Below are 26,803 nucleotides of genomic sequence, written 5' to 3' on the forward strand. Positions count from 1 at the left end.
CATTGTTTCTCAACCTTGGCTACTTGAAGTTGTGTGGATTTCAACTTCCAGCATAGGTGGCTAGGGAATTTCGGGAGCTGAAGTCCACACACATCTCCAAGTTGCCACGGTTGATAATCCTGGTTTAGTTAATCGTGGTTATTCATGGCACGTGAACAGAGTCAAATCTGTTACAGGCAACAGCTACAGGGGGGGAAAAAAAAGACACAGATTTGACGCACGTTTGATCTACTTGCTCAAGAAGTGCATTTCCCACAGATTGGGATACACCTTTACAGAACCCACAACATTGCCTAGCTCAGGGGTCTGCAAACTTGGCTCTTTTAAGACTTGTGGACTTCAACTCCCAGAGCAAAGCTGGCTGAGGAACTGGGAGTTGAAGTCCACAAGTCTTAAAAGAGCCAAGTTTGCAGACCCCTGGCCTAGCTAATAATCGACGTGGCCAACATGGAGGAACATCTTCGTTAGCCAGGTGTCACTCCTCCTTCATCCGAAGCAGCAGCGAGCATCAAATCAAGGAGCACTGATAAAGAAAACCTTTTGAGTATCTTCGTCCCTCTTTTTCCTGTGAAATAGTTGCTATTACCACCATGCTTAACTTTAAAGATGATGCTCGCTTTGCAGAAAATTCGAAAGGGTTCTTGGATTCACACGAACGTGTCCTCCTTTTGCTACTCATTAAAGCAGGGGTCTCCAACCTTGAAAACTTTAAGCCTGGAGGACTTAAAACTCCCACAATTGAAGTCCACCAGGCTTAAAGTTGCCACGGTTGGTGACCCCTGCATTAAAACAGCGCCATCTTTCTCCTTGAAAGTGCACAGGGCTCCTTTAATGAGCGGTTGAGAAAGGATGCACCCGTGTAGACTTGGAAATCATCTTTTGAAGCCTCCTTGGCTCTAGTCTCCCATTTCAGGGATAAGTAGCTTCAAACCGGAGCGAAGTGCAGCTGGTATCGATCAAAGAGGGAAGGAAGGAAGGAAAGCAAGAAAGGGCAGAAATCAAGACGAAGCATAGAAGGTGAGACAGAAACGATACTGGCTCGAAAGTTCAGGTGGGCTGCATTTCAAAGAGAATAAAAGGCAATATTTATGACTGAAGGCAGTGCTAAGCCAAGCGGTTCATTTTCAGAAAAAAAGAGGAAATAAAAATATGCTCAGCCATGTGTGCCTGTCTGGGTCTAAAAGAGAATTTGGGAAGTGAGAAGCACTTAAGCTTCTTTCCACTTTCCTGATAATAGATAGATAGATAGATAGATAGATAGATAGATAGATAGATAGATAGATAGATAGATAGAGGGATGGAGGGATGGAGGGATGGAGGGATGGAGGGACAGACAGAATGGATAGAATGGATAGATAGATGATAGGTGGATAGATACATAATAGATGAATAAAAGAGATATTTAGATGGATAGATAGGTGGATGGATGGATAGATGATAGAAGGATGGATAGATAATAGATGAATAAAAGGAGGGACAGATGGAGGTATAGATAGATGATAGGTGGATAGATGGATAGATGGAGAGATAGATAGATAGATAGATAGATAGATAGATAGATAGAGGGTAAGATGCAGATAGAATGGAGAGATAGATGATAGGTGGATAGATAGATGGATAGGTGATAAATTCATAGAAGGATGGATAGATGGACAAAAATAGATGATAGAGGCATAGAGATATTTAGATGGATAGATAGGTGGATGGATGGATAGATGATAGAAGGATGGATAGATAATAGATGAATAAAAGGAGGGACAGATGGAGGTATAGATAGATGAAAGGTGGATAGATGGAGAGATAGATAGATAGATAGATAGATAGATAGATAGATAGATAGATAGATAGATAGAAGATAGGTAGATAGATAGATAGATAGATAGATAGATAGATAGATAGATAGATAGATAGATGCAGATAGAATGGAGAGATAGATGATAGGTGGATAGATAGATGGATAGGTGATAAATTCATAGAAGGATGGATAGATGGACAAAAATAGATGATAGAGGCATAGAGATATTTAGATGGATAGATAGGTGGATGGATGGATGGATAGATGATAGAAGGAGGGATAGATAATAGATGAATAAAAGGAGGGATAGATGGAGGTATAGATAGATGATAGGTGGATAGATGGATAGATGGTATTTGGATATATGGATAGATGGACAGATAGACAGAAAGATATCTTGAGGTTGCCAAGGTTGGATACCCTGATTAATACCATTGCAAAGTTCAATTGGAGGAATTATTTTTTTCCCCCTCCTAATAAGGAGCGAATGTATGATTCCTTTCCATTGACTTGGAGTGGACAGACCTCAATGGGGAAACTTACTCTGTAGTCATAGGTCGATTCTGGGTTTTCATCGCAAGCAATGACTTCAGGCGCCATCCAATAAGGTGTCCCAATAAAAGTGTTTCTCCTGCCAATCGTACGATCCAGCTGAGCGCTGACCCCAAAATCAACTGCAAACAGGGGTGAAAAAAAAAAGAGGGTGATCACAAAGCAATAACTTTGACAACTGTGGCTTAAGAAAAGGAGGAGGAGGAGGAGGAGAAAGAAGGAGAAGGAGAAGGAGAAAGAGAAGGAGAGGAGGAGGAGGAGGAGGAGGAGGAGGAAATGAGGACCCAGATTGTTGGGGGCAAGATGCTGATTCTGTAAATGGTTTAGAGAGGGACATAAAGCATCATGAAGTAATATATCATTGTAAGTGCTATTTTCCTTCCTTCCTTCCTTCCTTCCTTCCTTCCTTCCTTCCTTCCTTCCTTCCTTCCTCCCTCCCTCCTCCTCCTCCTTCCTTCCTTCCTCCCTCCCTCCCTCCTTCCTTCTTTCCTTCCTCCCTCCCTCCCTCCCTCCTTCCTTCCTTCCTTCCTTTCCTCCCAGGGATTAGAATGCAGCATTACAGACTAACTCTGCCTACTGCCAGCAGTTCGATCCTCACGAGCTCAAGTTTGAGTCGGCCTTCCATCCTTCCGAAGTGGGTAAAATGAGGACCCAGATTGCTGGCGGGGCAATATGCTGACTCTGTAAAACTGCTTACAGAGGGGCTGCAAGGCCCTGTGACGCGGTATCTAAGTCTGAGTTGCTATTGGTATTAGCAACAACCATTGTGGTCCCGACTGTGTTCAAAAGTCAAGGACTACCTGTACTCCAGCCTTTTTCACAACAGGCTTGTGACACTGAAGACAATCCAGGCTGCTCGTCATGGAGTAGCCTGTAAGAAGACTCGGCACGAAAACCAGAAGCGTCAGATTACGTACCCAATTTCACCTCAGCGTTTTCCGTTAACAGCACGTTCTGCCCTTTGATATCTCGGTGGATAACATGGTGAGCATGTAAATGGGACAGACCCTAGAAGAAAAATAACCTAGCTTTAGCTTTCTGGCTCATTTCTGCGTCTTTTCAGGCAAAGCAAAGTCAGCAGGGGATCCAGATTCACTTAACAACCATGTTACTAACACAACATCTGCCGGCATTCACTTAACAACTGTGACGAGAAAGGTCGTAAAACGGGGGAAAAGTCCCTTAACCCCTGTCTTGATCAGCAATGGAAATGCGGGGATCAAACCGCAGTCGTAAGTTGAGGATTCCCTGTACGTAGTGTTGTGGTCCGCAAATAGTCTGCGGAGCTGGCAACGGAGTCAGACAGTGATGAGGCTGAGGTGGGGCCAGGGTCAGCGGGGAGTGAGGTGCGGGCTCCAGAGCATCCAGAGAGTAGTGAGGCAGAGGAACAGGAGGAGCCTGTTCCTAGTGCATGCATGAGAAGAGCTGCCAGAAGGCAAGAGCAACTCAAGCAAAAAGGACAACTCGGGAATAGGGCCAAGAGATGATTGGCCCCTCCCATAAGGCTTAAAAGACCAGCAACTGCATTTGGGCTTTGCCAGAAAACAACGTTGGTAGCTGTGTCTTCTTCTTCGTCTACGTCTTGCATTTATTTTTGTATCTGTGACTTCTGAACATTTGCCAAGAAAAACCTTTGGCAGTTTGCCTAATTGGACCAAGGTTTGCGATAGGACTGAGGAATTTGTGTTGAGAGGAATTTGCTTTAATTTAGTTGAACTACGCTGGGAAGGAAGTAATTCTCAGCTGTTCGAATAAAGTTTGCTTGCTTTTTCACAGACTGAGTTTCCTACTACCTACTTGGTCCTGGGTCACAACACGTTGGTCATTTCCAAGCCAGCCTTGAAGAGTTTAATTCAACATTTTCAACCCAAGGATACTTACTCGAAGCACCTCTCTGCAGATGTAGGCAATCCAGTCTTCCTTGAAGCAATTCCCCTTCGTTTTCTTCACCAGATCTGTGACAGATCCGGCCCCACAATACTCCATGACCAACTGAGGAATGGAGAAACAAAAATGGAAAACAAAATGATGGTTTGCTGGTACAGAACGTTTACACACACATCTTCTTTCTGAAGGGACCCGGTGGCTTGGTGGCTAAGAGACGCCGAGCTTGTCGATCGAAAGGTCGGCAGTTCAGCGGTTCGAATCCCTCGTGCCACGTAAACGGGGTGAGCTCCCGTGACTTGTCCCAGCTTCTGCCAACCTAGCAGTTTGAAAGCACGTAAAAAAAAATGCAAGTAGAAAAATAGGGACCACCTTTGGTGGGAAGGGAGCAGCGTTCCGTGCGCCTTTGGCATTGAGTCATGCCGGCCACATGACCACGGAGACGTCTTCGGACAGCGCTGGCTCTTCGGCTTTGAAACGGAGATGAGCACCGCCCCCTAGAGCCAGGAACAGCTAGCACATCTGTGCAAAGGGAACCTTTCTGAGGGGTCTTTGGTGCTCTCTGAACTTGGTTGGTTTGCGGGAAAAAGCAAATGCAAAAAAACCACCCCTAAGCTCAGAGAGCACCAAGGACCCCAGAGCCCTCCTCCTCTTCACTCCAAAACCCCCCACTCCCTTCTAACACTGGTATCGTTACCTAGTTGAGCAATGAAACATCTGCAAGAAAACCACCAAGCTCACAGACCACCAAGGAGCCATTGTTTTTCAACCCTCAGCTACAAATAGTCTCCTTTATTGGCATTTACTTTCTTTCTTTCCAGAGTCCCCTTTTGCCATATGTACAAATCAACTATATCAGAGAGGAGGGGGGGAAGGGAGGGAGAAAGAGAATAGAGAGAGAGAGAGAAGGAGAAATGGAGTGAAGGAGAAAGAGAGAAGGAGAAAGAGAGCGAGTGAAGGAGAAAGAGAGGGAGAGAAGGAGAAATAGAGTGAAGGAGAAAGAGGGGAAGAGAAGGAGAAAGAGACTGGAGAAAGAGAGAGAGAAGGAGAGAGAGAGGGAGAGAAGGAGAAAGAGAAGGAGAGAGACTGAGGGACAGAGAGAAGGAGAAAGAGAGGGAGAGAAGGAGAATGAGAAGAAGAGAGGGAGAAGGAGAGAAGGAGAAAGAGAGTGAAGGAGAAAGAGAGAAGGAGAGAGAGAGTGAGGGAGCAAGAGAGAAGGTGAAAGAGAGAGGAGAGAGAGAGAAGGAGAAAGAGAGTGAAGGAGAAAGAGAGAGAGAAGGAGAAAGAGAGAGTGAGGGAAAGAGAGAGAAGGAGAAAGAGAGAGAGAAGGAGAGAGAGAGAGAGAAGGAGAGAGAGTGGGAGGGAGGGAGAAAGAAGGGGAGGAAAGAAGAACTGGAATTGGAACTGGAACTGGCTCATGAAGTTCAGTGCCCTCATCATACGGTTGAAATATTAGCTTTAAAAACCCAGCATGCCCCCGTAGAGAATTACTTGGGTAAACTCCCCACCCCAATGCAACTCCTTCTGCAATAACTACGGCAAAAACACAATTGACACAATGGCTTCCTTTAGATTCCTCTGCTCCAATCTCGATTCCTAATTACACGGACAACTGTGCAAAGCGGCCATTTAGGGTGGCTATCCGTCAGCTTCCAGATGGTCACTCGTGGTGGCCCATCTCCCAGCGCAACCACAAAATTGTTGAGATTAGCGAAGACCTGAGAAGGCTACGGAGAATGCGGCGTTCTGCATTTTGGGCCTGATTTGCAACGTCTAAACCCACGGATGATAGAAGACTCCAGGCAAAATAGTCCGTGGAAGCTCCTTTGCTCGCACAGATTTTTCTCAACCCTCTTTCAGTATCTGCCTGACCATTCCTAACTCTCCCCTCCTCCTATTTTGGCAGATATCTGGCCTCTTTAAGAGATAATACAGAACAAAGATTCATCTATCTCGGTGTCTTCTTCTAAAAAATAGAACGGCGAAAGCAGAGAGGCGACGTCTGCAAGAAAACAACCAAGCTCAGACCCCACCGTTTGCTCATCTTTCTCCTAAACACGCCCGAGAACTTCTCTTCCTTCACTGAAACCCGGGAAGAATACAATTTTGTCAGATGAGGAACCCCTCCAAGAACCAATTAGTTCCTCCATGGCAGGAATCGGCAACCTTAAACACTCAAAGAGCCATTTGGACCCGTTTCCCAAAGAAAAGAAAACACCGGGAGCCACAAAACCCTTCCGGTGCCTGACTATTTCCTAAGCGGCCACAAAACTAACCTATGTAGTTGAATTAAACGTTCTGTTTTCTTCTGAAACTTTTCTTTTCTTGGATTTATCCATGGTTGGCCTACCGGGAGTCGAAAAGCTCAATAAATTGTGTGCTGGCAGGTGTCGCAAATTGACACATATTTTGAGCGACAGGGAGCTGCAGCAGAGGGATGAAAGAGCCACATGCGGCTCCAGAGCTGCAGGTTGCTGACCCCTGCTCCATGGGAACCGAGAGTTATCTAAAATTCCAAAAGCGTGTATAAGTACGGGGGGGGGGGGGAAGAGAAGAAGACACTCACCCATAACTGGTCATCCTGACCTGCTGGACTTTTCTTGACAAAAGCACCGTAATAGGTCGCGATGTTCCGATGGTGAGAATACTTCTTCAGCATATTAATTTCCAATTTGATTTCTTCCTCCTCATCCTAAAATGAACGAAAAGGCGGGGTGATGAAAAGAGAGGTGACTGTACCCGTGTTTTCCCGAAAATAAGACCCTGTTTTATATTTTTTTTGCCACCAAAAAAAGAAGGCACCAGGTCTTATTTTCGGTAGGAGATGTCGTCCAATGACTCACCTCCAGTGGTGGGAATTCAAATAATTTAACCTCCGGTTCTCTGCCCTAATGACTGGCCAGGTGGGTGTGGCCATGGTGGGTGTGGCCATGGTGGGTGTAGCCAGGGGTGTGTGACAGGCAACACTTTGCCTCCTGCACCATAGGTAGTGGAAATTTTGAGTAGTTCGGAGAACTGGCAAATACCACCTCTGACTGGCCCCGCCCCCATCTATTCTCTGCCTCCCGAGTCCCAGCTGATCAGGAGGAAATGGGGATTTTGCAGTAACCTTCCCTTGGAGTGGGGTGGGAATGGAGATTTTACAGTATCCTTCATTCCCCTGGAGTGGGGAGGGAATGGAGATTTTACAGTATCCTGCCCCTGCCACGCCCACCAAACCACACCCACCAAGCCATGCCATGCTCACCAAGCCACACCCACAGAACCGGTAGTAAAAAAATTTGAAACCCACCACTGCTTGGGAGCTTCTCCAGGATTCTCTGGACTTGAGATCAAGGAAGCCTAGGCCACTATTCTGCCTGACTTTGTGTGTTGTTATTTTGGTGCTACCAAAAACCCTGGGCAGATATTAGTCTGGTTTATTAGGCGACATAAAGACCTCTGACCCACAACGGCTTGATGGGCATAACGCTGTTGAGATCCAATGGTTGGTGTCTACGTTTGTAAATTATTCCCAAAATTCACACATGAATATGCAAAGGATATACTGGCCTACAAAATGGTGGGTTAGCCTTTCTTTTTTTCTTTTCAACCCATAGAAACAGCATGCATGCCAATATACTGAGTCTAAAGAGCTCATTTATCATCAGATGTGAATTGTTCTGTCGCTGAATCGGTACAAATTGGGCATCAGTGTTGCAGAATAGGAAACAGATTGCGGAAAAAAAATAATTCCACACTGTTCACTAGGTAGGAACAGGGGTGGGGCTGCTGGGCGTTTGCAGGAGTTCGGGAGAACCTCTAGCTAAGATTCTGTGCAGTTTGGAGAACTCAAATCCCACTCCTGGCTGGTCCTGCCCACCCCGCCCGTCCCCTCCAAGGAGTCCCCAAGCGGCCCGTTTTGGATGCAGGTAAGTACAGGGCACATGTGGAGGCTTGGGGAGGGCAAAAAAAATGGGCCTACTGGAAGTTCGGGAAGGCCAGAAATGGGCCCATTTCCGGCATCCAGAGGGCCTTCAGAGCCTGGGGAGGCCATTTTTGCCATAAGTGCTCTCCACACCCCTCCCCAGGGGTGAAGTCTACGTACCTTCCCTACCGGTTTGGAAGTGCACAAGCGTCACTTGTGCACGCCGACCCTCTGCGCATGAGCAGAGGGTAGAAAACAGGTTTTAACCGGGAAGTAACAACAGTGGTGTGGGTGGTTGGAGTGGGTGGTTGGAGGCTTGAGCCACCATTGCTACTGGTTCTCCAAACCACTGGCTGTCATTGCTACCGGATTGGGCGAACCGGTCTGAACCAGGAGCATTTTACCCTGCCCCTCCCCGAAATGCACTACCGACAGATTTCTGCCTGGCAGATGGGCTGATTATCCCACGGTGACCAACAGCACATTTTGCTGCCTGAGCAGCTAATGACAGAAGCGGCTCAACGACGAAGACGAAAACGAAAAGGGACTCGAAGCAACAGCTGAAGAAAAATGGCACCAGCCTTCTTGGAGGAACAGAGCTAACACATTTTAGGGCCCGTTGCTTGCCAAAGCAAAAATTTGAAGTGGCTGAATTTAGATCCCCCCTCCCCCACACCAGTTCAGGATGCTTACAAAGCAAGACAGCGGTCGTTAAAATCTATGCCCTTTCTAAAAAATAAAATTAAAAAAAAATGAGGAACGGAAACCACAAAAACAGAAATAGAACCGACAACTTCTCCTTGTCTCAGTATTGCAACACTGTGCTAGATTCCGGAGAGCGAAGAGGCCGGTTGGCGAGAGAGACCAGGATGGTAAGAAAACCCAGCCAGGGCAGAGTAAGCCAAATAGGAAATCTATATCCTATCTCTGGAAACAGATGATCCAAACAGAAACAAGCAGGATGAAACTTTTATTCTGCCGGGTTACAAAGCAGGGGAAAATATTTGAGCATCTTCATCAAGCTATTCCTCAAAGCACCTGAGGGCAGGACAAGAAGCAATGGGTGGAAACTAATCAAACTCTCCCCTTAACTCTCTGGATTCCCAGCCCTTGTGTGAGTCTCAAACGCAACCAGACGAGGGTCTCTTGAGGGAGTGTTTTGAGAAACAGGTTCGTTATTTTTTTCCTGGCCTCTACTCACCTCGGTTACATCCATAACCTTGATTGCAGCCAACTGCCCTGTTTTCACGTGACGACCCTGGGAGGAAAAAAAAGAGAGAGAGAGGGAAAAAAAACCACAATAAAGTCAATAAAAGCATCCCGACTGCCTAATGATAGCCCAGTCAATGGCCTGTACAAGCCAACGCGCCGAATCCATCATTTTGAAATACATCATTATAAAACGGCCCGTTTGAAAGCCGCATCCAGAGCGACTCAAAACAATTTGCACGGCGCCTAAATGGGAAATCGATATTCCGCCGTTTGAAGCCATCTAACGTCGTGATTTAACATTGGAAGCTGCCCAGAGTTCACCACGTGTTGGTGAGCTGGGTGGCAAAGAAATGTAATAAATAAAGTAATAAATAAATAAATAAATAAAATCCGCAGCACGGGGACAGCAAGCAGGATAATCTGTAGGAAAGTAGGAGTTTCTTCTGTGCAAACCACCGGATTTCCAATCAGTGGACTGTTTTGCGAATCTGATTGATTGCACTGGTCTGCCAAGGCTTGGGGTGTGTGTGTGTGTGTGTGTGTGTGTGTGTGTGTGTGTGTTTGGATGTGTGTATTTAGTTTTTTTGTTTTTTAATTTACATTTATATCCCGCCCTTCTCCGAAGACTCAGGGCGGCTTACAGTGTATAAGGCAATAGTCTCATTCTATTTGTATATTTACAAAGTCAACTTATTGGCCCCCCAACAATCTGGGTCCTCATTTTACCTACCTTATAAAGGATGGAAGGCTGAGTCAACCTTGGGCCGGGCTTGAACCTGCAGTAATTGCAGGCTATTGTGTTCTAATAACAGGCTCCTTACAGCCTGAGCTATTCCTGAGCTATTTGCGAGTGAAGCCCTTCAGTACTTAATCTTAAGTTACAACGGTTCATCTAGTGCAGCGGTTCTCAACCTGTGGGTCGGGACCCCATTGGGGGTCGAATGACAATTTACCAGGGGTCGCCTAAGACCATCGGAAATATGGGAAGTATACTTGCGAGTCGAAGAATCGCGTTCCAATGGTTGACTCCACAAGCCAGCTGCAGGCTCTTCAAATCACTAGCCGAATTCGGCTTCAGGCGCGATGAATTAAAAAAGAGAGAAATCTTTGCTCTGATGTTTCCCTCTCAAGCCAGCTGCAATCACTCCCAATCGCTAGCCTCATCTGGCTTCAGGTGCCATAAACTTAATAGGGGAGGAGTCTCCGCTTTAATGCCTCCGTCCTCAAGGCAATCGCAAGCAGTTCAGATCGCTAGCCAATACGGCTTCAGGCGCGATAAATTCAAAACGAAAATAATTTTACGATTGGGGGTCGCCACATTGTGGGGAATTGTATCAAAGGGGTCACCACATCGTGGGGAATTGTATTAAAGGGGTCGCAGCACTATAAAGGTTGAGAACCACTGATCTAGTGACTGCAGCACAGTGGTCCGAGTAGTTAGAAAACTAGGCAGGAGGTTAGCAAGCCCGCATTTGAGACCTGAGAGGTGCCACAGGGAAGGGTTGAATTCCCGTCCTTCGCTCCAGCTCCTGCCCGGGGGGGGAGGGGGGGGTGACATGAAAGGAGATCTGTTCTTAATTCTAGAAACTAAGTTCTTCATTCTAGGAGCTAAAGAAATGACTGCCTCTTAACTGATCAGATAATGTCGGGCTTTCCTTACTGGGATTGAGCAATAAATCATGGCGTTTCCAACGCTTCACAGTTTAGTTTGACTTTTCGCTCGGCAGAAGGCTCAGAGGTGATTTCGCTAGATTGCAATCTTTACTGTAGATCAGAATCCAGCCATATGGCGCAGTAGATTTCTCACTAAAGCAAAGACGCCCTGTGTTTTCAAAAGTTTTAGACTTCTAGCTTCTTTCTTCCAAATTAAGGGATCCTTGGTGGAGCATTTGAAGACTTGACGTCGGGAGGTTACAATCTGTTTACACAATGGCCTGTTTCAAGCCAGGAAACTGTTGGTTCCCACCTCATCAGCCTCAATTCTTCATCCATCAAGTTTTAGGATTGTCTGCTCTTAAGAGAACCAAATAACAGAGCTGGAAGGGACCTTTGAGGTGTTCTAGTCCAATGCCCTACTCAAGCAGGAGATCCTACACCATTTCAGACAAATTTCAGACAAATCCCTTCTTTAAAAAAAAAAACAAGGACAAGAAGCAATGGGTGGAAACTCATCAAGGAGAGAAGCAACTTAGAACTAAGGAGAAATTTCCTGACAGTTAAAACAATTAATCAGTGGGACGACTTGCTTCTAGAACAGGGGTGTCCAAACTTGGCCCCTTGAAGAGTGGTGGACTTCAACTCCCAGAATTCCCCAGCCAGCATGAGCTATAAATATGAGCAAGTTGCTGGCTGGGGAATTCTGGGAGTTGAAGTCCACCACTCTTCAAGGGGCCAAGTTTGGACATCGCTGCTCTAGAAGTTGTGAATGCTCCAAGAAGTTTTATAGAAGAGATTGGGCAACCATTTGTCTGAAATGGTAGAGGAATAGGGTTTCCTGGCTAAGCAGAGGGTCGGATTAGAAGACCTCCAAGGTCCCTTCTATCTATTCTAGTCTATTCTATTATATCCAGTCCAGTCCAGTCCAGTCCAGTCTATATTTCTATTCTCCTCTCCTCTCCTCTCCTCTCCTCTCCTCTCCTCTCCTCTCAAATGTTTTGGGACCCACACAGATCTGTCTCAAAATCTCTCGCTCCCATGCGTAGATCAACATTGTGAAATACAGCTCAGCCTCAGATTTGCCCTCCATGTATACCCAGCTGATGTCACGGTTTGAGTTCCTGTATCGGAAACCATTGTTTTCGACTGTTTCCAGGCATTGAAAATTTCACAGGGCAGCGTGAAACCCTCCCAGACAACCTGGCACCCTAATTTAAATCCCAAACTTTGCCAGGGACGAAATATTCTTCTAACTTCCCTGGTCGATTAAATCAAGAACGATCAGGTCACTGGGAAATCTTTGCCCAAGTTAATTTTATTGAAAGTCCTGGTCAGCTGCTAGTGGCAATAAAAACTGGAATGAAAAAGTATGGGAATTAAGCTTTATCCATTGGCTACTAATGAAGTTACATTAACACTGATAGGAATAATTCTTGGGAAATTACTTTAATGCAGTGCAGAGGTCTATGGCTAATTCTGGTTAATTAATAATACCCAGAGGAAGGGTGGGGAGAAAGAGAAATGCAATCGTCTAATATATACACAGACGTTAAGACCAAAAAAAACACAACAAGCCCAGATTACATTTCAATAAGTGGTTGAATTTCCTCAGGTTTACAAAACTTTACATCGGCAGGTTGATGACAGCTAATCAGGGAAGATTCATCGTTTTCTCCATTTAATGAGTTTGTCTGCCGTGAGGAATGGAAAAATGGGCCCGAGGGGTTTAATTTCGACATTAAAGACCTGTCCCTTTGGGTTTCATCGTTCTGGAGAAAAACTTTTCAAGGAATAAAACTTCAAAAATGAGCTTTCTTGCTTGGTAAGGGGGAAAGGTTTGATCCTGCTGCCTCCTCCTCTGGCGGAGATCCCAACTGAATTTTCTACGTGTGCCCCCAATGTCAGATATTACATCAAAGGTGCGTTAAATCCCCTGGACTGTCCTGCTTATACTTTTGCCTTCTGAGGTAAATTTATAGAGAGAAATCAACCCCAGGAGAGATTTTAAGCCTCTTATTCCCATAAGCGCCCACCAATAGCTAAATGACTGATATATTAGCAGCTGGAGAGGAAGGGACGTAATTCTTGAAGGCCCACTGAGGAAGATCTGCTGGAAGTCACCTAGAAGCATGATATTAATCAAGTGCTATTTAAAGGAAGATTCAGAGGCGGGACGTCCATTGGAAGTTGGAAATGGTCCTCCATATCGATAGAAGAGAGTTGAACCGAGGGCTGAACTCGGGAGGGTCCTTGGTGTTCTCTGAACTTGGTGGGTTTTCTTGTCGACGTTTCATGACCCAACTAGGTAACATCATCAGTGTTAGCAGGACGTGGCATAGGGTCTCCTGCTTGAGAAAGGAGTTGGACTAGAAGCCCCCTTTGCTCTAATCCGCCAGGGTTTGGACTACCTGAATTTCTTTCACACCAAGTGGTTTAGGGAGCCGTGGTGGCGCAGTGGTTAGAATGTAATATTGCAGGCTAATTCTGCTCACTGTCAGGAGTTCGATCCTGACCGGCTCAGGGTTGACTCAGCCTTCCATCCTTCCAAGGTCGGTACAATGAGGACCCAGATTGTTGGTGGGGAGGCAAGATGCTAACTCTGTAAACCGCTTAGAGAGGGCTGTAAAACACTGTGAAGCGGTATATAAGTCTAAGTTCTATTGCTATCTTCCTTCCTTCCTTCCTTCCTTCCTTCCTTCCTTCCTTCCTTCCTTCCTTCCTTCCTTCCTTCCTTCCCAGTGGTTACAATGCAGTATTGCAGACTAACTCTGCCCACTGCCAGGAGTTTGATCCTGACTGGCTCAAAGTTGACTCAGCCTTCCATCCCTCCAAGGTCAGTAAAATGAGGACTCAGATTGTTGGGGGCAAGATGCTGACTCTGTAAACCGCTTTGAGAGGGCTGTAAAGCACTGTGAAGCGGTATATAAATTTAAGTGCTATTGCTCATGCTTATTTAGCAGGCTCCTTGCACACCAGCCAACCTCTGTCACAGAACACTTAGCACCGAGGTGTAGAACAGAATAGAATAGAATAGAATAGAATAGAATAGAATAGAATAGAATAGAATAGAATAGAATATGAATTAGGAATAGAATAGAATATGAATTTAGAATAGAATAGAATAGAATAGAATAGAATAGAATAGAATAGAATAGAATAGAATAGAATAGAATTTTATTGGCCAAATGTGATTGGACACACAAGGAATTTGTCTTGGTGCATACACTCTCAGTGTACATAAAAGAAAAGATACCTTCATCAAGGTACAACACAACACTTAATGATAGTCACAAGATAAATATTTAACACTTGATAATACAACACTTAATGATAGTCATAGGCTACAAATAAGCAATCAGGAAACAATCAATATCAGTATAAATCGTGAGGATACAAGCAACAAAGTTACTGTCATAAATGGGAGGAGATGGGTGGTGGGAACGATGAGAAGATTAATAGTAGTGCAGATTTAGTAAACAGTTTGACAGTGTTGAGGGAATTATTTGTTTAGCAGAGTGATGGCATTTGGGAAAAAACTATTCTTGTGTCTAGTTGTTCTGGTGTGCAGTCTATAGTGTCGTTTTGAGGGTAGGAGTTGAAACAGTTTATGTCTAGGATGTGAGGGATCTGTAAATAGATCCCAAATTTTTAGAGAGGGACAGGAACCGATCAAAAGAAGCCGAAAAGATCGGGCTCAAAAATAATTCAGCGGCTAAAGTTTGACATGATTTCTTCGCTTAAATCCCCAAGCTTAAATTTAGCATGTGCGCGCCCATGGCCGCACGGAAGTTGCTAGAAGACTGTCTTCAAGCCACTCCTGGCCTACTTCTCAACAGCAGAAATGGGTTAGCTCTTTCCCACAATATGCAACCGGGATGTAAATTTCCCCGTGCTTCCGTGTCGAGAGCCTGCAACAATTTGCCATTTTATAGGTCGGTTCGAATCCGTTTAGGTGAGACAGGAATTAGCATGGCCCCACGAAACCTCTGACGAAGCTCAGACAGACATGGAACAAGCGAGTAACTCTGCAAATAAATCGAAGCAGAGGAAGAGACTCCAGTCTAACTTTTAAGGATGCCACATTGATTGTAGGAGAATACAGGAAGGAGTGATTTCCCCTACGCCTTGGGCTTTCCTGCAGCTCTACATCTGAAGCTGGGTCAGTAAAGGGAAGGCTCTTTTTTAAAAACAAAACCAAAAAAAAATATATCAAAGGATTTGTAAGCGGTTGGCAATGCTTATCTAAAGGAAACAGTCAACAGATTGGAAGCTCAGCCCCATAATAGAATTATTATTATTATTATTATTTCTTCCAGCCTGGGTTGGTTAAAACAGCCTTTTTCTCTTTCAGCACTTCCTGATAAGTGGTTCTTAAATTTAGCACGCTAACTCTTCTCCATTTCAACCTTCGAGGTGATGGATAGACTGTTTCCACCGTTCCTAATTTAACAAAGCCAGAATTTAAACAAAGCCAGAAATGATTAGGGGGCTGGAGGCTAAAACATACGACGATCGGTTACAGGAATCGGGTATGTCAAGTCTAATGAAAAGAAGGACTAGGGGAGACATGATAGCACTGTTGCAAAATTTGAGGGGGCTCCTGTGAAGACGAGGGGGGTCAAACTATTTTCCAAAGCACTGAAAGGCGATAAAAAAAATGGAGGGAAGCAACCTAGAACCAAAGAGAAATTTCCTAAGGGTGAGATAAATCAACCAATGGAACAACTTGGCTTCAGAAGTTGTGGATGCTCCATCACAGGAGGCTTTCAAAGAGAGACTGGAGGATCATTTATCTGAAATGGTGTAGGGTCTCCGGCTCGAGCACGGGGTTGGACTAGAAGACCTCCAAGGTTCCTTCCAACTCTAATTATTATTCTTTTCTAAAGTGACTGTGGAGATTCTCAGTCATCCAGGTCATGGTTGTCCCAAAGGTGCTTTTTTCAAGAGGCAACTGGACTTTCTGGTTTTTCTTTGAAGAGGTTTTGCTTTTCCTCCAAGAAGCTTCTTCAGTCCTCCTCCTCCTCCTCCTCCTCCTCCTCCTCCTCCTCCTCCTCCTCCTCCTCCTCCTCCTCTTCTTCTCCATCTCCTCCTCCTCCTAATCCTCCTCCTCCTCCTCCTTCTCCTCCTCTTCTTCTTCTTCTTCTCCACCTTCTCCTCCTCCTCTTCTTCTTCTCCTCCTCTCCTCCTCCTCCTCCTCCTCTTCTTCTTCCTCCTCCTCCTCCTCCTCCTCTTCCTCCTCTTCCTCCTCCTCTTCCTCCTCCTCCTCCTCCTCCTCCTCCTCCTCCTCCCCCTCTTCTCCTTCTCCTTCTCCTTCTCCTTCCTCCTCCTCCTCCTCCTCCTCCTCCTCTTCTTCTTCTTCTTCTTCTTCTTCTTCTTCCTCCTCCTCCTCTTCCTCCCCCACCTCCTTCCCCTCCTCCTCCTCCTCCTCCTCCTCCTCCTCCTCCTCCTCCTCCTCCTCCTCCTCCTCCTCCTCTAAAGAAGCTTCTTGGATGAGAAGCGAAATCTCTTCCAAGAAAAACCAGAAAGCCCAGTTGCCTCTTGAAGAAAAAACACCTTTAGGATTCTATTCTAAGCCATCTGCTCTGGCTTCTAACTTCTTCTCAAACATGAGTTCTCTTTTATGTCGTTCGTTCCTCTGCTGGCTGCCTCCTGGAGGTTAAGTGGGATGCTTTGAGGCGAAACCCAGAAACAGGAAGATGTTACTTCTCCACCCCCAAAAAAACCACCAAATTGCTCCCAGGCTCAAAGGAGTCCCACCATGTGCCAGATCGTTTGCCTGCTTTGGAGCCTTCTGTTCCAAAAAACTGGGCAGGGCATGAAATGGTTCCAGGAGAATCCAACAGGCCTTGAGGAAACCACATGGATGCACAACGCAACCCTTTTTAAAAAGTCTGGCACAAAGAAGTCCTATCGCTCAGCAGTTTTCATTTTTTGAAATTTTTTTAAAAAAAACATTTCTGGAAACGACTCCCTTTTGCATGATTCATCTCTTTTCTCTGCCTTCGAACAACATCTTCAGCCCAGCTTCTCTTACCAGCTGCAGGATTGTGTGCCCTATTCTAACCAACGTTCTAACCAACATTCTAACCAACCAATCCTGGTTTTAAAGTCCACACATTTTAGGAAGGTTGTCCTAAGCTATAAAGAGAGCCCGTTTGGTTTAGTGGTTTAGGTGCCAGGTTAGAAAGCAGAAGATGGTGAATTCAAGTCCTGCCTTGGCTAGGTCACTTCGGGCCAATCACCAGGCAACGATGAGTTCTAGTCCCACCTTAGCCATGAATGCCAGCTGGGTGACTTTGGGCTAATCACTGGGAGAATGTGAATTCTAGTCCCACCTTAGCCATGAATGCCAGCTGGGTGACTTGGGGCTAATCACTGGGAGAATGTGAGTTCTAGTCCCACCTTAGCCATGAATGCCAGCTGGGTGACTTTGGGCTAATCACTGGGAGGATGTGAGTTCTAGTCCCACCTTAGCCATGAATGCCAGCTGGGTGACTTTGGGCCAATCACTGGGAAGGTGTGAGTTCTAGTCCCACCTTAGCCATGAATGCCAGCTGGGTGACTTTGGGCTAATCACTGGGAGGATGTGAGTTCTAGTCCCACCTTAGCCATGGATGATAGCTGGGTGACTTTGGGCTAATCACTGGGAGAATGTGAGTTCTAGTCCCACTTTAGCTATGAATGATAGCTGGGTGACTTTGGGCTAATCACCAGAAGAATGCGAGTTCTAGTCCCACCTTAGTCATGAAAGCCAAGTTGGTGACTTTAGGCCAGTCCCACTCTCTCAGCCCAACCCACCTGACAGGATTGTTGTTGGGCGGAAGATAGGAGGAGGAAGTTGTGTTGGACGTGTCCGGTGCCTTGAGTTATTTGTCAAAATATGAAAGATGGGATATTGTGTAAAGAAATCACCGTACTTTACAAACAAGAGCTGAGGTTCTCCTGCTGCATTAAGGCAGACAGTCTACAACAGGGGTCTCCAACCTTGGTAACTTTAAGGCTGGCGGACTTCAACTCCCAGAATGCCCCAGCCAACAAAGCTGGCTGGGGCATTCTGGGAGTTGAAGTCCGCCAGCCTTAAAGTTACCAAGGTTGGAGACCCCTGGTCTACAGTATATGTTGTGCCTTTGGGATAACCAATAGACCCAACCGATTTCACTCCTGATGGATGAGTGACAGATCAAAGCTCCGAGCTGTATCTCTTGTAAAAAAAAAACCTGCCTTCGAACATCTGTCACCGATAAAAGCCTGATTCCTGCTGTGATATGCACAACCGTTCATTTCGTACCCAAACGGGCCCCAAAGTTGCACAATCACCACAAGAACGCGTTAGGGAGGAAGTGAACGTCAGCTAAAAAAAAACAGTTGGAATGGATGTTCAACCATCAATCAAAGTGGCTCGGAGCTTTATAATCGGATGGAATTAGCTACATGACAGCATCACACATCCCTTCAAGGCTTGGTTGCATTAATCACTGGCCACATTTGATGCGTTGAGGTTTGGCTTAACAAACTAATATAGGAACGTGGCCAAACCATGACTGTTTCCCTTCTCCCTTCTCCACCAGCAGAGAAATCAGCCACCGAGCCCTCGCTGCTATGGTGCCTGACATTAAAATCATGGCTAATGATTTCCAAGTAAACCAAAATATCTATCTAACTTTAATTCACTGTAGAATAGAGTAGAGTAGAGTAGAGTAGAGTAGAGTAGGGTAGGGTAGGGTAGGGTAGGGTAGGGTAGGGTAGGATAGGATAGGATAGAACAGAAAAGAAATTGGAATAAATAGAGAATAGAATAGAATGGAATGGAATGGAATGGAATGGAATGGAATGGAATGGAATAGAATAGAGTAGAGTTGAATAGAGTAGAATAGAATAGAATAGAATAGAATAGAATAGAATAGAATAGAATAGAATAGAATAGAATAGAATAGGAAAGAAAAGAAATTGGAATAAATAGAGAATAGAATAGAAATTGGAATAAATACAGAATAGATTAGGATAGGATAGGATAAAATAGAATAGAACAGAATAGAAATTGGAATAAATAGAGACTAGACTAGACTAAACTAGACTAGAATAGAATAGAATCTCCTGACAGTGAGAACAATTAATCCATGGAACAACTTGTCTCCAGAAATTGTGGGCGCTCCAATATTGGAAGTTTTTAAGAAAAAATTGGATAACTATTTGTCTGAAGTGGTGTAGGGTTTCCTGCCTAAGCGGAGGGTTGGACTAAAAGACCTCCAAGGTCCCTTCCAACTCTTCTATTCTATTCTATTCTATTCTATTCTATTCTATTCTATTCTATTCTATTCTATTCTATTCTATTCTATTCTATTCTATTCTATTCTATTCTTATCTTCAGTGTCAAGCTGAACCAGGTTTAAAACTGAAAACTGCTCTCCTGATTTATTTTGGAAAGCATTACCCATCATTTGTCTGATGGATATAGCAAGAAATGATGGTTAATCGTGGTTTCCTGGTGTCCTTCAACACTTCCTTGAAGGCCACAGGAAGCTGTACAAGTCAGAGGCCGTTGTCTCAGCTGCAGCTGAAGCAGCATCTGTCAGAAACACAGTTAGAAATTCATACCAATGTTTGAATGTACAAACCACAATTTGAAATTTCTGTTACTTTTTTTTTTTCTCCTAGGATATATCGATATGATCCAACTTTCGTTCTCATGATGGTTCAGAAATTCACACCTATGACCGACCCCCAGGCAGAATGTTGTTGTTAGTTGCAAAGTCGTGTCCGACCCATTGCGACCCCATGGACAACGTTCCTCCAGGCCTTCCTGTCCTCTACCATCCTCTGGAGTCCATTTAAGCTCACGTCAACTGCTTCAGTGACTCCATCCAGCCACCTCGTTCTCTGCCGTCCCCTTCTTCTTTTGCCCTCAATCTTTCCCAGCATTAGGCTCTTCTCCAGTGAGTCCTTCCTTCTCATTAGGTGGCCAAAGGATTTGAGTTTTATCTTCAGGATCTGGTCTTCTAAAGAGCAGTCAGGGTTGATCTCCTCTAGGACTGACTTGTGCAGGCAGAATAACATGTAGCTTATAAAACCAAATCATAACTAATTTCCTGGCTTGCTTGCTGGACTGTTTGTAGGCAGAAGAAAATTCAAATCACATTTTTATGCCATGGTCTGGAGCCATATCGTAGGAGGTTATAATAGAATAACAGAGGTGGAAGGGACCTTGGAGGTCTTCTAGTCCAGGTGTCTCCAACCCTGGACACTTTAAGATTTGTGGACTTCAACTCCCAGGTTGACTGGGAGTTGAAGTTCACAAGTCTTAAAGTGACCAAGGTTGGAGACCCTTATTCTAGTCCAACCCACCAAGCCCTCCGCTTAAGCATATCTTTGTTTCCAAAAGGAATTATACCCAGTTGCCATTAAATAGATTCATTTTTTTAATTCATCTATTCTTCAGAAATATTTCGTACCTTATAGACTTGTCCATATGTCCCATTCCCGACGACTTGCACTAGTTCAAATATTCCAGCTGGATCCTGGAAAAGAATTAAATTAAAGGGGGTTAGTTTGCTTCTTAGAAAGACTAACTTCTTGGCTGACTTTTGGAAACTCTTTCTGTGGTTTGTTTTGGCTTAGCGTCTTGGGGTTGATGAACCACAGTTGATGGTTACGCACACTCTATGAACTTAACGATATTCGCCTTTCTCTGTGCCTTGTGGGTCGTGTATACTTTAATTTTAAAAAGTATTTCGATCTTTAGTAACGACCGTCACATAGATTTGTGGTTTTACTTTACTGTACCGCCCAGAGTCAACTTCTTGTGAAATGGGTGGCCGTATCCATTTGATACGTAAACTCTTCAACCATCGCCAGGGAAGACAACATGGGTAAAATGCGGTCTTTGTATGATCTGAATCATACAACACACCCCATAAAATCCTCCCTGGTCTGTTAAAAAACAATAGGTAGATAGTTTCACACACACACACACACACACACACACACGGGGGAAGGGAAGGGAAGGGAAGGGAAGGGAAGGGAAGGAAAGGAAGACCTTTGAGAAGGAAAAGGAAGGGAAGGGTAGGGAAGGAAAAGAAAGGAAAGAAGGAAAGAAAAGGAAAGGAAAGAGGAAAGGAAGGAAGGAAAGGAAAGGAAAGGCTGTGGTTATACAATGGTTAGAATGCCATTTTGCAGACTAACTCTGCCCACTGCCAGCAGTTCGATTCTAAGTGGCTCCAGGTTGACTCAGCCTTCCATTCTTCCAAGGTTGATACAATGAGGACCCAGATTGTCAAGGGGCATGATGTTGACTCCGTAAACCGGTTAGAGAAGATTGCAAAGCACTACGAAGCGGTATATAGATCTAAGTGCAATTGCTATAAACAAACTAACAAACACTTCCTATCTGGACCAAACTCAGACAAAAATACGTTTCTATGTTTCTTGGTGGATAAGAACTTCTGAAATGTTGGAATGATCACGCCACATCTATTCTCGGAGAGCAGATCAACAGAACCCAAAATTAAAGTAGAATCAACCTCCCTCGGGGCCAGGCAATTCTGTTTTCTAAAAACAGCTTGGAAAAAGAGAGGAAGGATGGGACATCCAAAATCATAGTGCAGCTAAGGTCACGCCACCACAGCAAAACTCAAAACTCTTCCATTGACAGGGGCGCAAAAACACTTCACTTCTGCTTCTGCTAAGGATGCAAACAAGGTTTAAAATAAGTTCATTTCCAACCTTTTTTTAAAAAAAATAAATATCCTAAAATGATTTGAATACCGGTATGTAAGCGCTTGTGTTTTGAGAAGTCGTCTGCAATATTCAGGTACCTGCACGTAAAACCTAACATTTGTCTGATCTTAAGAGCGAAACAAAAACGAAAGTCCAGTATTAATGTTATATATGAACGATATTCTTATCAGTATCTGCCTCATAATGTGTTCCACTTCAGAGACGTATTAATGGAGCCTACCTCATTTTAATCATAAATGTGCGGCGGCAGCCAAAAAAGCTAATACAATCCTCGGTTGTATAAACAGAGGCATAGAATCAAAATCATGCAAAGTATTAGTACGGCTTTATAAATCCTTAGGAAGACCACACCCTGGAATAATTGCATCCAGTTGTGGTCACCACATTACAAAAAAGACGTTAAGACTCTGGAAAGTAAGGTGACCAATTGTCCTTCTTTTGTAAGTTCTGTCCTCTCTTAGAAGTGTCCTCTTACATATCCTCCTTTTTGATATTTGAAGACTAATCTGTAAATCTCCGTATTCAATCGATGCCGATCCGATCCGTTGCATGTGATGTGATGTAATTGTATTTGACATGACGGTTCGTCAAGGCTTGGTACAGTACGGCGAGACGTGATTATGAGACGCATGCGCTCCGCACAGGATAATTGTTTTGAGAGAACGCTCCGGGCGCAAGTGGCTTTGTTTACTTCTTACCAAAACACATGACATGATAAAAATAAATATTATTACTGTCCTCCTTCTCATTGTAAAAAAGTCAGTCACTTTATGGAAAGAGTGCAGAGAAGAGCAACTACAGTAGTGGCCACAATTGTGGAAACCTTTTGGGAAAAATGTATTTTTGAGGTTTGATGTCTAATAACACCACTTTTTTGGGGGGGGGGGAGTTTCAAGATAATCCTAATCCACTGCTGGAATGGCCTGGAAATAGCCCACACCTTCTTAACCCAATGGAAAATCTATGGGGACGACTAAAGAAACTGGTTAGTCAGAAGCGACCCAGCAATAAAACCCAGTTAATAGAAGCCATCCTTCAATCTTGGTTTCACATGATAACAGCTGCAGAACTCAAAGACTTGGTTCACTCCACGGGAAGACATCATACGGCTGTAATTCATGCTAAAGTTTACCCAACTAAGTATTAACTGACGTGGTGATAATTTTTGTTTATCTTGTTTTTTCTATGGCAATCATTTTTTGTATATCTCATTTTTTTCTACGTGTTTCACTTTTCTTCTTTATGCTGTCACTGCTATTCTAGTAGCAAATCCTTCATAAAAGTTATTGCATTACATTCTTGATTAAATTATCTTTCCATTGATATATAATTTTATGGTACTACTCCCGAAAAAAGTGGTGTTATTAGCTAGTTTTAGAAATTACACTTTTCCCAAAAGGTTCCCACAATTTTGGCCACTACTGTAAGTCGATTAAGGGCCTGGAGACAAAAACATACATAGAACAGTTGCAGTCTAGAGAAAAGAAGGACTAAGGGGGACATGATCGTACTATTCCAGTATTTGAGGGGCTGCCACAAAGAAGAGGGGGATCGGCTTATTTTCCAAAGCACCAAAAGGCAAGGCAAGAAACAATGGATGGAAACTAATCAAGGAGAGAAGCAACCTGAAATTAAGGAGAAATTTTCCAACGGTGAGGACAATTAACCAACGGAACAACCTGCCACCAGAAGTTGTGGGTGCTCCATCACTGGAGGTTTTTAAAGAAAAGACTACACAGCCACCTCTTCTGAAATGGTATAGGGTCTTCTGTTTGAGCAGGGGGTTGGACTAGAAAACCTCCAAGGTCCCTTCCAGTTCTATTCTGGTGGTCAACAGTGGCTTGCTTAGCCAATCTGAACTACAAAGCAAACCGGTTGAACCGCTGCAGAAAACAAACATCCACTTTGCTAAGTCTTAAATCTCCATCTGGTTTAAACATCAAGGAAGTCCATTATGCTCCGATTTCCTGTGCCGGCAACACCAGAAGTTTGGGAAAGCAGGAAACACACTCGGTGGCCTTCAAGTCCCCCCACCTGCCTCGTTTTTTGTTTTTTGTTTTGTTTCACTCTACTGGCCTCCTGGTCCAATGATAAAGACCAAAGTAGAGGAGAAACCATATGGTGGAGTCCATTAGAGTAATTAACATCCGAGTGAGAAATGTTTGGGTCAAACTGTTGACACCTGTCAAAGGGAAACCCGTAGCTATTTTGGCAGAAGCAGCACATCGAATGGTCCAGGGACACAAACGGATGGTCAAGGAAACGCCCCGGCATCTAAAAAAACGGGGCCCAATTCTGGGCATAATTAAGCATTTGACTGGTCTGGAAGACTGTAATAGATCATGGCCGTGCCAAGTGGTACAAGAGCCGATCCAAGTTGAACACCTCGGCCGGAAGACACATTGCTGCTATTTTCAACACAACACTTAATTTCACTTGTTAGGTTAAAACTCCCCACCTCTCTCTCCTCCCTCCCCCTCTCTCTTTCTCCTCTCTCCTCCCTCCCCTTTTCCTCCCTCTCTCTCCCCCTCTCTTTCTCCTCTCTCTCTCCTCCCTCTCCTCCCTCCTCCTTCGCTTTCCTTCTCTTTCTCCTCTCTCTCTCTCCTCCTCTCTCTCTCTCTCTCCTCCCTCTCCCTCTCTCTCTCTCCTCCTCCTCCTTCGCTCCCCTCTTTCTCCTCTCTCTCCTCTCCTCTCTTTCTCCTCTCTCTCTCCTCTCTCCTCCTCCTCCTTCGCTTTCCTTCTCTTCTCTCTCTCTCTCCTCTCTCCTCTCTCTCCCTCTCTCTGTCTCTCTTCCTCCCTCCCTCCCTCCCTCTCTCTGTCTCTGTCTCTCTCCCTCTTTCTCTCTTCCTCCCTCTCTCTCTCCTCTCTCTCCTCCCTCTCCCCTTTCTCCTCTCTCTCCTCCTCTCCTCCTTCGCTCCCCTCTTTCTCCTCTCTCCTCCCTCCTCCTTCCTTTCCTTCTTTCTCCTCTCTCCTCCCTCTCTCCCTCTCTCCTCTCTCTCTCCTCTCCTCCCTCTCTCTCCCTCTCCTCCCTCTCTTCTCCTCTCTCTCTCCTTCCTCTCTCCTCCTCCTCGCTTTCCTTCTCTCCTCTCTCCTTCCTCTCTCCTCTCCCTCTCCTCTCTCCTCCCTCTCCTCCCTCTCTCTCTCTCTCTCTCTCCCCTTTCTCCTCCCTCTCCCCTCTTTCTCCTCTCTCTCTCCTCCCTCTCCTCTCCTTCCCCTCTTTCTCCTCTCTCTCCTCCCCCCTCCTTCGCTTTCCTTCTCTTTCTCCTGTCTCTCCTCCCTCTCTCCCCCCCTCTTTCTCCTCTCTCTCTCCTCCTCTCTCTCCTCCTCCCTCTCCTCTCTCTCTCCTCCTCTCTCTCCTCCTGCGCTTTCCTTCTCTTCTCCTCTCTCTCTCCTCCCTCTCTCTCCTCTCTCCCTCTCTCTCTCCTCCTTCCTCCCTCCCTCCCTCCCTCTCCCTCTCTTTCTCTCTCTCTCTTCCCTCTCCTCCCTCCTCCTTCTTTCCTTCTCTTTCTCCTCTCTCCTTCCTCTCTCTCCCTCTCCTCTCTCCTCCTTCGCTCCCCTCTCCTCTCTCTCTCTCTCTCTCTCCCCTTTCTCCTCCCTCTCCCTCTCTTCTCTCTCTCCTCCTCTCTCCTCCTTCGCTCCCCTCTTTCTCCTCTCTCTCCTCCCCCCTCCTTCGCTTTCCTTCTCTTTCTCCTGTCTCTCCTCCCTCTCTCCCCCCCTCTTTCTCCTCTCTCTCTCTCCTCCCTCTCTCCTCCGCTTCCCCTCTTTCTCCTCTCTCTCTCCTCCCTCTCTCTCCTCCTGCGCTTTCCTTCTCTTTCTCCTCTCTCTCCTCCCTCTCTCTCCTCCCTCTCCTCTCCCTCTCTTTCTCCTCTCTCTCTCCTCCCTCCCTCTCTCTCCTCTCTCGTCCCCCTTAACATCAGCAGTGCTGGGAGGGAGGGAGGGAGGTTTGCAGGGAGGAGGAGGAGGACTGTGGGATCCTTGGTGCTCTCTAAACTTGGTTGTTTTCTTGCAGATGTTTCATTACCAAAGTAGCTAACATCATCAGTGCTGGAAGGGAGTGAGGTTTGCAGAGCGGAGGAGAAGGAGGAGGAGAACTATGGGCTCCTTGGTGCTCTCTGAACTTGGTTATTTTCTTGCAGACGTTTCATGACCCAAACTAGCTAACTTCACCAGTGATTACCAAGGTTCCTCCGATATCGCTAAGCTGAATTGCAATGAAATGACAGCAAGAGTAATTTCCTTATTTTGCAACCCCACCCCCCACTTCCGAGGACTTCCCGTGGCCGTGAAACACACTTCAAAGGCAAAGCCGGGTTGGTAGCTTGAAACCGACAACCACACATGTCCCTGGCTTCGTAGGGAAAACAAACCCAGCGCTTGTGTGCTTGGAAACTTACTTACTGCCAAGGAAGCATGAAGAAAGCTGTTGGGTTTGCTTGAGCTGAGCAAAGCACTGCATTAGATCAGTGTGGCAGTAAGATAGCAATAACAGGAGTCCCAGTGGAACCACCTAGTGTTCAGAAAAAGGGGGTATAGCTCAGTGGTAGAGCATTTGACTGCAGATCAAGAGGTCCCTGGTTCAAATCCGGGTGCCCCCTGCATGTGCTATGTTTTTAAAAAAAACAACAACAACAACAACAAGAAGGAGAGAAACACACCTAGAACTAAGGAGAAATTTCCTAATGCAGGAACGGCTTGTCTCCAGAAGTTGTGGGTGTTCCATCCCGAAGGACGGATTGGTAAATAGATACCAATGTAAATATAAGCATGTAGAGGATCGATTGAGAGAAGGACAGAGAATGTATATTTATGTCGATAACGGCAAGCTGTAAAATAATATATGATGTAATGTTATGTCTGCTATGTGTTTTTGTTTTTTTTGTTTGTATTTTTCTTTATTTTGTTTCTAAAAGTTAAAAGTTCAATAAAAATTATTTTTTTAAAAAAAGAAGAAGGGGCTGGAGAGCCCTTTATCTGAACTGGTATTATATAGCAGTGATGGTAAACCTTTTCGGCACCAATTGCAGAAACCGGAATGCGTCAGAGGTGGGGTTTTAGCAGGTTCT

At 45.1% G+C, this 26,803-nt stretch overlaps 1 protein-coding gene and 1 non-coding gene across 7 annotated transcripts in view; one reads left to right on the plus strand and one right to left on the minus strand.

Annotated features, from left to right (window-relative positions):
- Positions 1 to 26,803, minus strand: part of NRK (Nik related kinase) — a 106,841-nt gene that overhangs the window by 70,412 nt on the left and 9,626 nt on the right. For all 6 annotated transcript variants that reach the window (XR_009156676.1, XM_058196549.1, XM_058196552.1 and 3 more), the window contains exons 2-7: positions 20,456 to 20,521; positions 9,340 to 9,396; positions 6,798 to 6,923; positions 4,229 to 4,339; positions 3,265 to 3,355; positions 2,339 to 2,469 (exon numbers count right to left, since the gene is read on the minus strand). Coding sequence is in view for 5 of the 6 variants with exons in the window: in XM_058196549.1 (XP_058052532.1) it covers positions 2,339 to 2,469; positions 3,265 to 3,355; positions 4,229 to 4,339; positions 6,798 to 6,923; positions 9,340 to 9,396; positions 20,456 to 20,521 (582 nt within the window). In the remaining variant the exon portion in view is untranslated. The remainder of the gene's footprint in view (positions 1 to 2,338; positions 2,470 to 3,264; positions 3,356 to 4,228; positions 4,340 to 6,797; positions 6,924 to 9,339; positions 9,397 to 20,455; positions 20,522 to 26,803) is intronic.
- TRNAC-GCA (transfer RNA cysteine (anticodon GCA)) lies at positions 26,264 to 26,335 on the plus strand. Its single transcript has one exon. It is a non-coding gene; the product is annotated as a tRNA-Cys (tRNA).

Source organism: Ahaetulla prasina, chromosome 11, assembly GCF_028640845.1.
Source record: "Ahaetulla prasina isolate Xishuangbanna chromosome 11, ASM2864084v1, whole genome shotgun sequence".
NCBI lineage: Eukaryota > Metazoa > Chordata > Lepidosauria > Squamata > Colubridae > Ahaetulla > Ahaetulla prasina.